At 37.2% G+C, this 12,298-nt stretch overlaps 1 protein-coding gene across 1 annotated transcript in view; it reads left to right on the top strand.

The window, feature by feature from the left end:
• The window catches only part of LOC130238119 (uncharacterized), a 23,302-nt gene extending 11,004 nt beyond the window's left edge, over positions 1 to 12,298 (top strand). The window contains exons 3-17 of the mRNA XM_056469025.1: positions 672 to 805; positions 931 to 1,206; positions 1,446 to 1,541; positions 1,659 to 1,803; positions 3,199 to 3,332; positions 3,459 to 3,734; positions 3,934 to 4,029; positions 4,147 to 4,291; positions 6,865 to 7,086; positions 9,812 to 9,945; positions 10,038 to 10,316; positions 10,992 to 11,087; positions 11,174 to 11,330; positions 11,428 to 11,528; positions 11,626 to 12,298. Of these exons, the coding sequence (XP_056325000.1) occupies positions 672 to 805; positions 931 to 1,206; positions 1,446 to 1,541; positions 1,659 to 1,803; positions 3,199 to 3,332; positions 3,459 to 3,734; positions 3,934 to 4,029; positions 4,147 to 4,291; positions 6,865 to 7,086; positions 9,812 to 9,945; positions 10,038 to 10,316; positions 10,992 to 11,087; positions 11,174 to 11,330; positions 11,428 to 11,528; positions 11,626 to 11,706 (2,372 nt within the window). The 3' untranslated portion in view covers positions 11,707 to 12,298. The remainder of the gene's footprint in view (positions 1 to 671; positions 806 to 930; positions 1,207 to 1,445; positions 1,542 to 1,658; positions 1,804 to 3,198; positions 3,333 to 3,458; positions 3,735 to 3,933; positions 4,030 to 4,146; positions 4,292 to 6,864; positions 7,087 to 9,811; positions 9,946 to 10,037; positions 10,317 to 10,991; positions 11,088 to 11,173; positions 11,331 to 11,427; positions 11,529 to 11,625) is intronic.

Here is a 12,298-nt window from a genome sequence, read left to right as displayed (position 1 = left end):
TTACTCTGCAATATCTAGAACAGATCTTTGAATATTTTATATAAAATTTTGACTAAAATGGGGAGGGGGGTGCTCTAATATTGTGGTTGTTAGACCAAGCAGACAACTAAAAAGTCAAAAGTTTTAAACCTCTTGAATTGGCAGAGACAATTGTCTAAAACTAGTATAAACTTGTATAAAAATTAATTCAATATCTACTATGAGATTGTTTTACAAAAAAAAATCATAAAATACTATGAAAATATCTCGTTAAGTTACTTCACAAATAATAATATCAGCATATAGAATTTCAAGTGATGATAGTCGGGCTGCTATTGCATATATTCTGACAGATATTAGCACAAAATGACAAAGAAAAAACAATATGTCTATTTACAAATAAACAACTGACCTGAAACTGTGTCCCAGTCCGCCCCAGATCTTAGAGTGATAATAGCTACCCTTAAAACAGCTATAATTTTAGCTACTATTAAAGCCATTGCACAAACTGCAAATCTATACGGACAACGTGTTAATGAATGGTGCAGTTGTGTCAGTAATGACCCAAGCATGAAGCACAATCAGTGGTTAAATATTTTAGTCACATCAACATGAGTTCAACACCAGAGGTCTCCATCGTCCCGCTTCATTTTTATTCTTAGGAATTTTTTCTCTCTCTTTTTTCTAAGCAGGATCAGGAATCTTCTACCCATTCGGTTCAGCAGCAGGAGACTCAATAAACCCTGCTGCTGATGATAGAAGCTCCTCTGGTATTACACTGTTGAGTCCCTTTCTGTTCTTTGGACGAACATATAAGCAGATTTACGTGAGAATTTGATTTCATTTTGTCTCATGGTGTGCGTGAGGGTTTTGGATGCTTTATAAATTAATTTGTGATTAGGAGATAAAAATTCTCTGGTTGTGATTTTAACAGTATTTCTAATGTTTCAGGTTAATAATAATGGAGACCTCACATTCAGCCAGGCTTTTTCACAGTTTGTTCCCTACTCATTTCCTGCTAATGAAAGTCAAGATATAATTGCTGGACTCTGGACTGACCTTGATAACAGAGCAAGTGGAGTCATCTCTTATCATCAATACACTAATGGAAGTGTTCTCACTCGCGCCACTCAGGATATAAACACTTATTTCCCAAATCTGCCCTTCACTGCTTCTTGGGTCTTTGTTGCAACATGGGATAAAGTACCTTACTATCTCTCTACAACAGTAAGATCAACACACTGAAATGTTCATGTTTTCACTTTATGCATGATTTAAATCAAAAATACTTTAAGACATAAGAAAATATAAAGTAATAAGTGCAGAACAATGAACAATGTCATTTGTGCTCAAGCATAATGAACACTTTAGCAACTGTCTTCTAACTTATTTATTTATTTATTTATTTATTTATTTATTTATTTATTTATTTATTTATTTATTTATTTATTTATTTATTATTTTAGGAAACATCATTTCAAGTGGTTTTAATCTCAGGCAGTAATTATTCATTTATTCTGATGAATTATGGAGACATTGCTGCAACTGAACGAAGAGTGGAGGTAAAAGAAACTTTTTTCTGTAATGAGAGCAAAATGTTAATGTTTACTACAGTATAAAAGTCTGTGCACCCTGTAAATAGTCAACTGTTTACATCACAATTGTTTATACACTTTCAGGCTGGTTATGACACTGTAAACTCCACAAATTACTTTGTGATTTGTGGATCAAACAATGGAAGCTCAATCTCAAACCTCAACACCTCCAGTAATGTCAATGTTCCAGGCCGATGGGTCTTCAGGGTGGACGGTGGATCTCAGACAGGTATGAGTACAGCTCACAGGTTCGAGATCATGACTCAACCATTTATTTGACAGCAGGGCATCTATCAGTGTTGATAACACAATCTCATTTAAGTTTTCATACAATAAAGGAGATCTCAAAATATAAGCTGCTGCTTATATTATAACACAATGGATTTGCATGAGCAATTTAATTAACAAACAAGCATGTACTAACAAGAAATTAAGGTATCTGTTATTCACAAATGAACTCATGTGACTCATGTTGTAGTTAAAGTTCACGATTAGCACATGCATTAACTCATCATAAGTTCATAATAAAGTAATATTTAGTTTACATATTAACACATTATTACTTGTGTACTTTTATTGTAAAGTGTTACCATATTATTAGGTAGTAGTAGTATTAGTAGTAATATTGTTGTTAGACTGTTATTCAATTTTATTCTAGTTTTTAAACACAAAATATGCAAAAATCCAAATAGTAAAAAGAGTTTAATGACATTTAAACCTCATAAATTGGCAAACAAAATTGTCTAAAACTAGTGTAAACATGTATAAAAATTAGTTCATTAATATAAAGGGCGACATGGTGGCTCAGAGATCAGCACTGTCACCTCAAAGCAAGAAGGTCGCTGGTTTGAGCCTCGGCAGGGTCAGTTGTCATTTCTGTGTAGAATTTGCATGTTCTCCCTGTTCGCGTGGGTTTCCTCTGGGTGCTCCTGTTTCCCCAACAGTCCAAAAGATGTGGTGTAGGTGAATTGAATAAGCTAAATTTGCCATAGTGTATGTGTGTGAATGTGAGTGTTTGAGTGTTTCCCAGTGCTGGGTTGTGGCTGGAAGGGCATCCGCTGCGTAAAACATATGCTGGATAAGTTGGCGGTTCATTCCGCTGTAGCGACCCTAGTTTAAAAAAGGGACTAAGCCGAAGGAAAATTACTGAATTAATTGCTATGAAATAAAAAACAATTATAAAATACTATGAAAATACCACGTTAAGTTACTTTACAAATAATATCAGCATATAGAATTTCAAGTGATGATAGTCGGGCTGCTATTGCATATATTCTGACAGATATTAGCGCAAAATGACAAAGAAAAAAACAATATGCCTATTTACAAATAAACAACTGACCTGAAACTGTGTCCCAGTCCACCCCAGCTCTTAGAGTGATAATAGCTACCCTTAAAACAGCTATAATTTTAGCTACTATTAAAGCCATTGCACAAACAGAAAATCTATACGGACAACGTGTTAATGAATGGTGCAGTGGTGTCAGTAATGTCCCAAGCATGAAGCACAATCAGTGGTTAAATATTTTAGTCACGTCAGCATGAGTTCAACACCAGAGGTCTCCATTGTCCCGCTTCATTTTTATTCTTAGGAATTTTTTCTCTCCCTTTTTTTTCTAAGCAGGATCAGGAATCTTCTACCCATTCGGTTCAGCAGCAGGAGACTCAATAAACCCTGCTGCTGATGATAGAAGCTCCTCTGTTATTGCACTGTTGAGTCCCTTTCTGTTCTTTGGACGAACATACCAGAAGATTTATGTGAGAATTTGATTTTATTTTGTCTCATGGTGTGCGTGAGGGTTTTGGATGCTTTATAAATTCATTTGTGATTAGGAGATAAAAAAATCTCTGGTTGTGATATTGACAGTATTTCTAATGTTTCAGGTTAATAATAATGGAGACCTCACATTCAGCCAGGCTTTTTCACAGTTTGTTCCCTACTCATTTCCTGCTAATGAAAGTCAAGATATAATTGCTGGACTCTGGACTGACCTTGATAACGGAGCAAGTGGAGTCATCTCTTATCATCAATACACTAATGGAAGTGTTCTCACTCGCGCCACTCAGGATATAAACACTTATTTCCCAAATCTGCCCTTCACTGCTTCTTGGGTCTTTGTTGCAACATGGGATAAAGTACCTTACTATCTCTCTACAACAGTAAGATCAACACACTGAAATGTTCATGTTTTCACTTTATGCATGATTTAAATCAAAAATACTTTAAGACATAAGAAAATATAAAGTAATAAGTGCAGAACAATGAACAATGTAATTTGTGCTCAAACATAATGAACACTTTAGCAACTGTCTTCTAACATATTTATTTATTTATTTATTTATTTATTTATTATTTTAGGAAACATCATTTCAAGTGGTTTTAATCTCAGGCAGTAATTATTCATTTATTCTGATGAATTATGGAGACATTGCTGCAACTGAACGAAGAGTGGAGGTAAAAGAAACTTTTTTCTGTAATGAGAGCAAAATGTTACTGTTTACTACAGTATAAAGGTCTGTGCACCCTATAAATAGTCAACTGTTTACATCAACATTGTTTATACACTTTCAGGCTGGTTATGACACTGTAAACTCCACAAATTACTTTGTGATTCCTGGATCAAACAATGGAAGCTCAATCTCAAACCTCAACACCTCCAGTAATGTCAATGTTCCAGGCCGATGGGTCTTCAGGGTAGACGGTGGGCCTCAGACAGGTATGAGTACAGCTCACAGGCTACTGTCAGATTAATTATTATAGAAAATGTTGTCACGCTTTTTTTTAGCCAGTGTTGTTTCAGGGTTCTGCCACTCTGGTCTTGTAAGTTCTTGTTTTGGTGGCAGAGTCCGGACACTAGCTCTGTCTTGTCCTGTCCTAGTGCTCGGCTCGAGTTTTCTTGGGTCGAGCACTTGTTTTGTCATTGTCTGGGTGCGCGTCGTCATAGGTGCGCGCGGACCATGCGCGCTCCCGCTTGTTGCAGGCGCTCGGGGTCTGCACGTCCTTGGGACGCATGCTCTTGTACTCGTGTTTGTGTTTTGTTTCGTCAGCATTGCGCTGTTTCATTCTCAGCATCTCCGTCTAGTTGGTTTCGGTTTTGGTTGGCGCTGAGATGAAACATGCGCGTTGCATCTGTGTGAGCGCACGGTATGGTGTTTTCACCTATCGTGTGCTCGTGTCTTGCGTCTGTTGTCAAAGCACGTGGCTCTGTGTTTACATTGTGGTCACGTGCTTTTGTTGTGCGCTTCAGTGTTTGTCTAGTCATAAGAACACGCGGTTAATGAGTTCTCTCATTGGCTGCATGTTCTAACCGTGACCTTAACCCATTATTAGTTAATTATGTTTATCTGTTTGTGTTAATTTGCTACTGCTCTCCTCATGTCTGCTGTCCTGGGCCAGTTCGTCATCGTATGTTGCCTCATTGTGTGTTACCTTGTCGTGTGTATGTTCCAGTCCTGATCCCTGCCAGCCTGCCCAGTCTAGTTTGTTTTGTCTATTTTGGTAATGTTTACCCCCTCGGGGTAGTTTATTTTACTGTTTATTTTATTTTATGAATAATAAAACCCATATTATTTTCTGCACCTAAGTCCTCGCTCCGCTTTCCCCTCACCGAACCGTGACATGTTGTTTCATGTCCCAGCACAACAGTTATGCTAAATTTTATTGTACATTTGTTACATTTGCATATTACACTTTTTTTTTTTACTTGTTCAAACTACTCAATTAAAATGAGCTGAAACAACACAATTCTTGAGATTTCATTCAGACAACTTAATTGTTTTATGTTAAATCCATATAAATTTGTTAAAAGTGTTAAGTTAACTTGATCGATTTGTGTTAGGACATGAATGAATTGTGTGGGACCCTGCATTTTTTACAACTTAGAAACCAACATAAATGTACAAATAAAATAAAAGAAAACTTATTAGTATGTATGTGGGGTGTCATGATGGCGCGGTGTGTGGCACGATCGCCTTACAATAAGAAGGTCGCCTGTTCGAGCCTCGGCTGGGTCAGTTGGCATGTCTGTGTGGAGTTTGCATGTTCTCCCCGTGATCACGTGGGTTTCCCCAACAGTCCAATGACATGCGCTATAGGTGAATTGGGTAAGCCAAAATTGTCTGTAGTGTATGTGTGTGTGAATGAGTGCGTATGGATGTTTCCTAGTGATTGGTTGCAGATGGAAGTTCATCCGCTGTGTAAAACATATGCTGGATAAGCTGACGGTTCATTCCGCTATGGCAACCCCAAATTAATAAAGGAACTAAACCTAAAAGAAAACGAATGAATGAATGAATATGTGTATTGTTAGTCACAGTATATGTGTTTGTGTTCATGGTTTGTTATGTATATATGTGTTATGTATATGTTTTCCCACACAGTATATGTGTTTCCCTTTAGTACGTTGGCTGAGAGTGGTCAAACATGCTGTAAGTTAAGAAAACACATGCATATGTATTAATAACAACTTGAGAAAGCATCAAGTTGACTAAACACATGCAAATACAGAAATACTGAACACATATACATGACCTTTTCTCAGTTATTGATCTATGTATGTTTTTTGAACTTTTAAGAAGATATATAAGATAAATTTATAATAAGAACTATAGTATTGACTATAAATTACTATAGTATTTATTAATGTAAGCTGTAACCATTGATTTTTCAATAGTAGGAAGAACAAATACTATGGAAGTCAATGGTTACAGGATTGCAGCTTTCTTAAAACAAAAAAAAAAATCTTCCTGTGTGATAAACCGATTTTTTACAAATTAATGCAAATTACTATACAAAAGAATCATGAATATGCAAATTACCCCTGTCTCCACTCAGTTACCTGGTTGTACACTGCCTGCGCCACTTTTACTTGATTAACAGAAGTAAACATGACCCAATACAATTGGCAGTCTTGGTTTAACCAGCCTGATCTCATGAGGAAACATAACTATTATTCATTTAATCAGTTTAATATATAGTTGTACAATTTTTATTGGGGTATGAGCAAATTGTACTAAAATGTACGAACGAGATCGAACAAATTCATACCAATTAGCCACTAAATCAAAAAGTTATGAATTGGCATAAAACAATTGGCATTCCCTAAACATGGGGGGAACACTTGAAATACGTGAGTGCCACAGTTACATAAGAAGGTGAACATTTTCACAATTATAATAAAATACCTACAAAAACAGCTACCTGTCAGAAGGCATGTAATGGATTGTATTCAGTTGTGTTTATGTAACTTTGTAAAGTCATTTACAATTCATGGTTTGTTTTCTTCAACAGCAACTACAACAACAACACCAACTACAACCACTCAAACAACACCTACAACAACTACTACAACACCTACAACAACTACAACACCTACAACCACTCAAACAACACCTACAACACCCACAACCACTCAAACAACACCTACAACACCCACAACCACTCAAACAACACCTACAACAACTACAACACCTCCAGTAACTACAACAATGTCTCCTACAACAACACTGCCAGGTAATTATGCACTTCTGGATTGAGGCCATGTTTGCACTACAGATTTTCTTGATTGTTTTACCCAAACCAGGCTCATTCTGAGAAAGTAGTCCCACTGACGTTTCTGGAGACCTCGAAATACATAGCTGGAGGTACGTACAGCTGCATTTCATTTTTTTAAGCGAACGCTGCGGGGTGGTGTGACGCCGTTCCTTTCGGCGCTTGCCTGCCGGCCGGCCTCTCTCCTCCGTGTGGAGGGCTTTCCCGTCGCAACCAGTTTGTCCGGTTAGCTCTTCGTGTATGTTGCCGGACTCGAGGGGCAGAAAGGGGCTGACCACGACGACGACAACAGGGTTCGAGTCAGGGGAAGAGCGGTTCCAGAAATCAGGTAAGAAAACAAAAGCAAAATCCAAAAAATAAAGCGAACAAGTTCATCACAGGGTGAGAATGTGGTCAAAATCCAAAAACGTGGTAAAAATCAGACGAGGGTTTTTTTTTCTGGACGGAAGGTCGTTCGACAGCGGCCTCTGGTGGGTTTACGCGAGAACGGCGCTGGCGCGAACGGCGCTCGCGAGAGACGTTCGAGATGCGGAAAAAGCGCGCACAGCGGCCTCTCGCGGATTCGCGAAAACAAAAACTGCAAAAATACGTACCTCCTGGGACATATTCCGCGGTCTCCAGAAACGTTAAGTGGGGTTTATTCATAAACTAATTTCGAGAGGATCACGTGCTTATGATTTATCACAGCCGGTCACGTATTAAGCTAATCAGTATCATCCAATCACATGAGCCATAAGCTACTATAAATAACCACAGTTTTCAGTCCACTTTATCTTCGTTTGGAAGAAACCCCCCTTCCTCCCCATTCTCCTCCTTTACTATAGATCGGGCGGCACGGAGGCTCAATGGTTAGCACTGTTAGCCCCACAGCAAGAACACTGCCAGCCCTGGTCCTGCCAGGTCGGTAGGTGTTTCTGTGAGGAGTTCGTATATTCTCCCCGTGTCCGCGTGGGTTTTCCCCGGGTTCTCCGGTTTCCTCCCACCATCCAAATATATACATCATGCATAACAATCAAGCATTTGTCTAGCCCCCTTTTTTCCTCACGTGTTCCCTTAGCTACTGCAGACGGGGAGTTCTGAGATCCACCGAGCTCAGGCTCCCCTCTCGCTCTGCAAACGGGAGGAAGCCCCGGGCTCGAGGATCCCTTGAGCTCGGGGCTCTCTCCCGGGACAGCATGCCAAACAAGCTTTTGATGAATCCTCAGCTAAGTGTGAACTCTTGAAAGAAACTAGGATCCATTATCCCAGCACAGCAGAAGAAAAGTCTTGCAAATGTGTAAACGCTTTCTCATTGTATTGACTCATTTTCCTCAGCCTTTAGCAAAACAGTTAACATGGATGTCATTCAAGCTGTCCAAAATCCATTGTTTTAGCAATGGCAACCAAACAGAAACTGTCTATTCCTGACTATTAGAAACTACCAAGATCAGTATGAACTCACTAAAGCACCCGTGTAACGCTTTTTCACAAAAATCTACAATTAGCAATCAGTCTGCAAATCTTATATAAAAAGGTGCCAGATCTATGTTGTTCTTTGCCAGCATATATATATATATATATATATATATATATATATATATATATATATATATATATATATATATATATATATATTCTGTAATATTTACAGTATTTCAGTTTGTGTTATTGGATATTGAATGTCAGTATTATTCAATAAAAACTGCATCAAAGCGATTCTTATTCTGGATCCAATATTTGGCATTGTCATTTTAACCATGAGTGCCATTGCTTAAATAGTATCTGGATGCAGCCTTTATGATGCAAGCTGTGATTGCATCTCTCAGTGATGCAATATCAGACACAATGCACTCAATGGAGTTAGTGACGTCACTGTGAGGTTTCAGCTGACGGCTGCATCAAAGCAATCAAGAAAAACTGTAATGAGTTTTCATTCAAAACGCATATTTTCTCTCTGTTTTGTTCTTCTTGTTCTTTTTGTTACTGCAGAAGAGTTCAGTAAAAAGAAAGAAAGAAGAAATGTGTGTTTAGCGTTTTTCCTTATTGCAAACACAACAGTAATCTGGTAGTGTTTTCTTTGCTTTGGCTTTTTCTGAGTTATTTATTGTGATCTCCCAATAGCAACAGAGAAATTTAGGGAAATCTCTGTAGACTGATGGCGTTTCATGCTGTTCAGCCTTATAATCTTATAATGTGAACAAAATCACCTGTTTTGTCAACACTTTAGACATTATGTAGGAGAATCATTAAAATACTAGCTCTAAAGAGATGTTGGTGATTTAGCAACGGTTTCTGCTGTTCTGACATCATCTGCAGATGTGAATGAATGGCGGAAGAAAGTAGTTTCTCTTACAAAAGGGTTTTGAGAATCTCCATGTTTGATTCTCTTTTCTTATACATACACGATTATGCCTTCGAACTGTTGTATGAACGCAATATCACACTCGTAGCAGTGTGATATGGCTGCGGCCTCGTGCCAACGCATGCCTCTCACCATTGCCGATATACAGCCATATCGCACTGCTACACACACACACACACACACACACACACACACACACACACACACACATATATATATATATATATATATATATATATATATATATATATATATATATATATATATATATATATATATATATATATATATACAATTTTCTGTAATCAGAAATTAAGTTTTTGTTTTCTTTCTTCCTGGTGCCAGCACCACAAATCTTCTACGCATTCGGTTTAGCAGCAGGAGACTCAATAAATCCTGCTACTGATGATGGAAGCTCCTCTGTTATTACACTGTTGAGTCCATTTCTGTTTTTTGGACGAACATGCAAGCAGATTTATGTAAGAATTTAATTTCCTTTTATTTATTTGTTTTGAATGCTTCATAAACTCCACTATTATAAAACATGCTATTTTGATTTCTTTTATGTCAGGTTAATAATAATGGACTCCTCACATTCAGCCAGGCTTCTTCACAGTATGCTCCCAACTCATTTCCATCTTATGGAAGTCAAGATATAATTGCTGGACTCTGGACCAACCTTGATAACCGAGTAAGAGGAGTCGTCTCTTATCATCAATACACTAATGGAAGTGTTCTCACTCGCGCCACTCAGGATATAAACAATTATTTCCCAAATCTGACCTTCACCGCTTCTTGGGTTTTTGTTACAACATGGAATAAAGTGTCTTATTACAGCTTGACCAACACAGTAAGTAAACTGTGACTGATGTTTCTTAATCCATAATTCAGTTAACTTTTATAATACTTTATCAAATCAAATCACTTTTATTGTCACATCATCAGCAGCACGTGTGCTATGATGAGTGAAAAGCTTAGGTGCTGGCTCCAGACAGTGCAAAATACAGATAGTGCAAATACAATGACAGTGCAAAATACAGACAGTGCAAGTACAACGAGAGTGCAAAATACAGACAGTACAAAATACAACAGCATACTGCCTAAAAAAAAAAAAAAAAACAGGACAATGTAAAATTGACAGCGATATGTACAATGAATAGGTGTACACATAGTTGTAGGCAGTATTGTTTTAAGTATGAATTGGTTAAAGTGCAGTGCATGCTACATGTTGATAGTGTACAGTGAGGGGTATGGAAGAGTTTGTGTGGGGTGTGTTAAGTGTTCATCAGCCTGATAGTCTGAGGGAAGAAACTTTCCTTCAGTCGGCTGATGCGTGACCGGATGCTGCGGAACCGTCTGCCTGAGGGTAGCAGAGAGAAAAGTCTATGGCTTGGGTTGCTGGAACTGCAATATTAATACAATATAAAACCTACAGAAAGCTTGAACGTAACATTCTATTAAAATAAAATTGCAATTTTAAAAACAGATTAACATTTAAAGCGATTATCTTTCTCCAATCTTTCAGGAAACATCGTTTCAAGTGGTTTTAATCTCAGGCAGTAATGATTCATTTATCCTGATAAATTATGGAGACATTGCTGCAACAGGACATGCAGTGGAGGTAAAAGAAAATTGTTAATGTTAACTACAATATAAATGTATATGTACTCTATACTGTTTTTAAATAATATTTTATATATATTTCAGGCTGGTTATGACACTGTAAACTCCTCAAATTACTTTGTGATTCCTGGATCAACCAAAGGGAACTCCATCTCAAACCTCAACACCTCCAGCAATGTCAATGTTCCAGGCAGATGGGTCTTCAGGGTGGACGGTGGACCTAAAGTCAGCATTGTGAAAAGTAAGGCTTTCATTTTCTTAAGCATAGATAATATTTTGATGAATTTCATATGCAATGTTTTTGTATATATAAAAATTGACTAATATGTATTTCACAGTGTGTGTGTGCGCGTGTGTGTGTGTTGCTGGAATTCCAGTGAGATATAAATCAGTTTTGGACCTCACGGAGAATGGAAATGCTGAAATGAAGTTACAGCAAGTATGTAACATGTACTAAGACTACTCACTGTATACAAATATACTGCTAATAGATGGTGTGTGGGAAGTTTGATCTGTCTGTTCATCTTTGTTTTTAGATCAAACAGGAGCTGTGCAGGACAGGACAGTCAAGTGATATAAACCTGGCGATTAAACAAGTGCAAAATATCAATCCATAATATCAGCAAACATCCCTGCTCGCTGATGATACAAAACATTTGATTGATTTTTAAAGAATTTGCATAATTTCATTTAAAATATTTACAATGGTCAAAAACAGGTTGTGAAATATTGTAAAAAGCATTGCCCCTCATTTTTGCCACATTAAGATCTTATCAAAAATCATTCTTCAGCTTAAATCAGTTTAGGGTTCATTCATTTGTTGTTGTTCAATAACTGTATAATTAATCAGTTATGAGATTAATTAAATTCATCTTTAAGAAGTTCAGTTTGAGTCTGTTCAGTTCACAAACAAGAAAGAATTGATTAAGTTAGCGACCGCTTTTATTTTCTCAAACTTCAGATTTTAAACTACACAAATATAACATTTGTTTCTTCAAATTTTGTTTTACCAAACAAACAAAATACAAATTTTAAAGCGAGTTTGGCATCTACCCCAGTGTCAGTGTAGTTAAATTAATAATCAATGAATATTAAATGATTTTTAAAGCACCTGATAATGATGTAATAATGAGGTTGTTTAAGTCTAAAGCAGCGTTTCCCAACCCTGTTCTACACCAACAGTACCTATTGTAGATGTCTGTATCTGTC

The sequence above is a fragment of the Danio aesculapii genome, chromosome 12 (assembly GCF_903798145.1).
Source record: "Danio aesculapii chromosome 12, fDanAes4.1, whole genome shotgun sequence".
Classification (NCBI taxonomy): Eukaryota; Metazoa; Chordata; class Actinopteri; order Cypriniformes; family Danionidae; genus Danio; species Danio aesculapii.
This window is presented reverse-complemented; position numbering and strand designations above follow the sequence as displayed.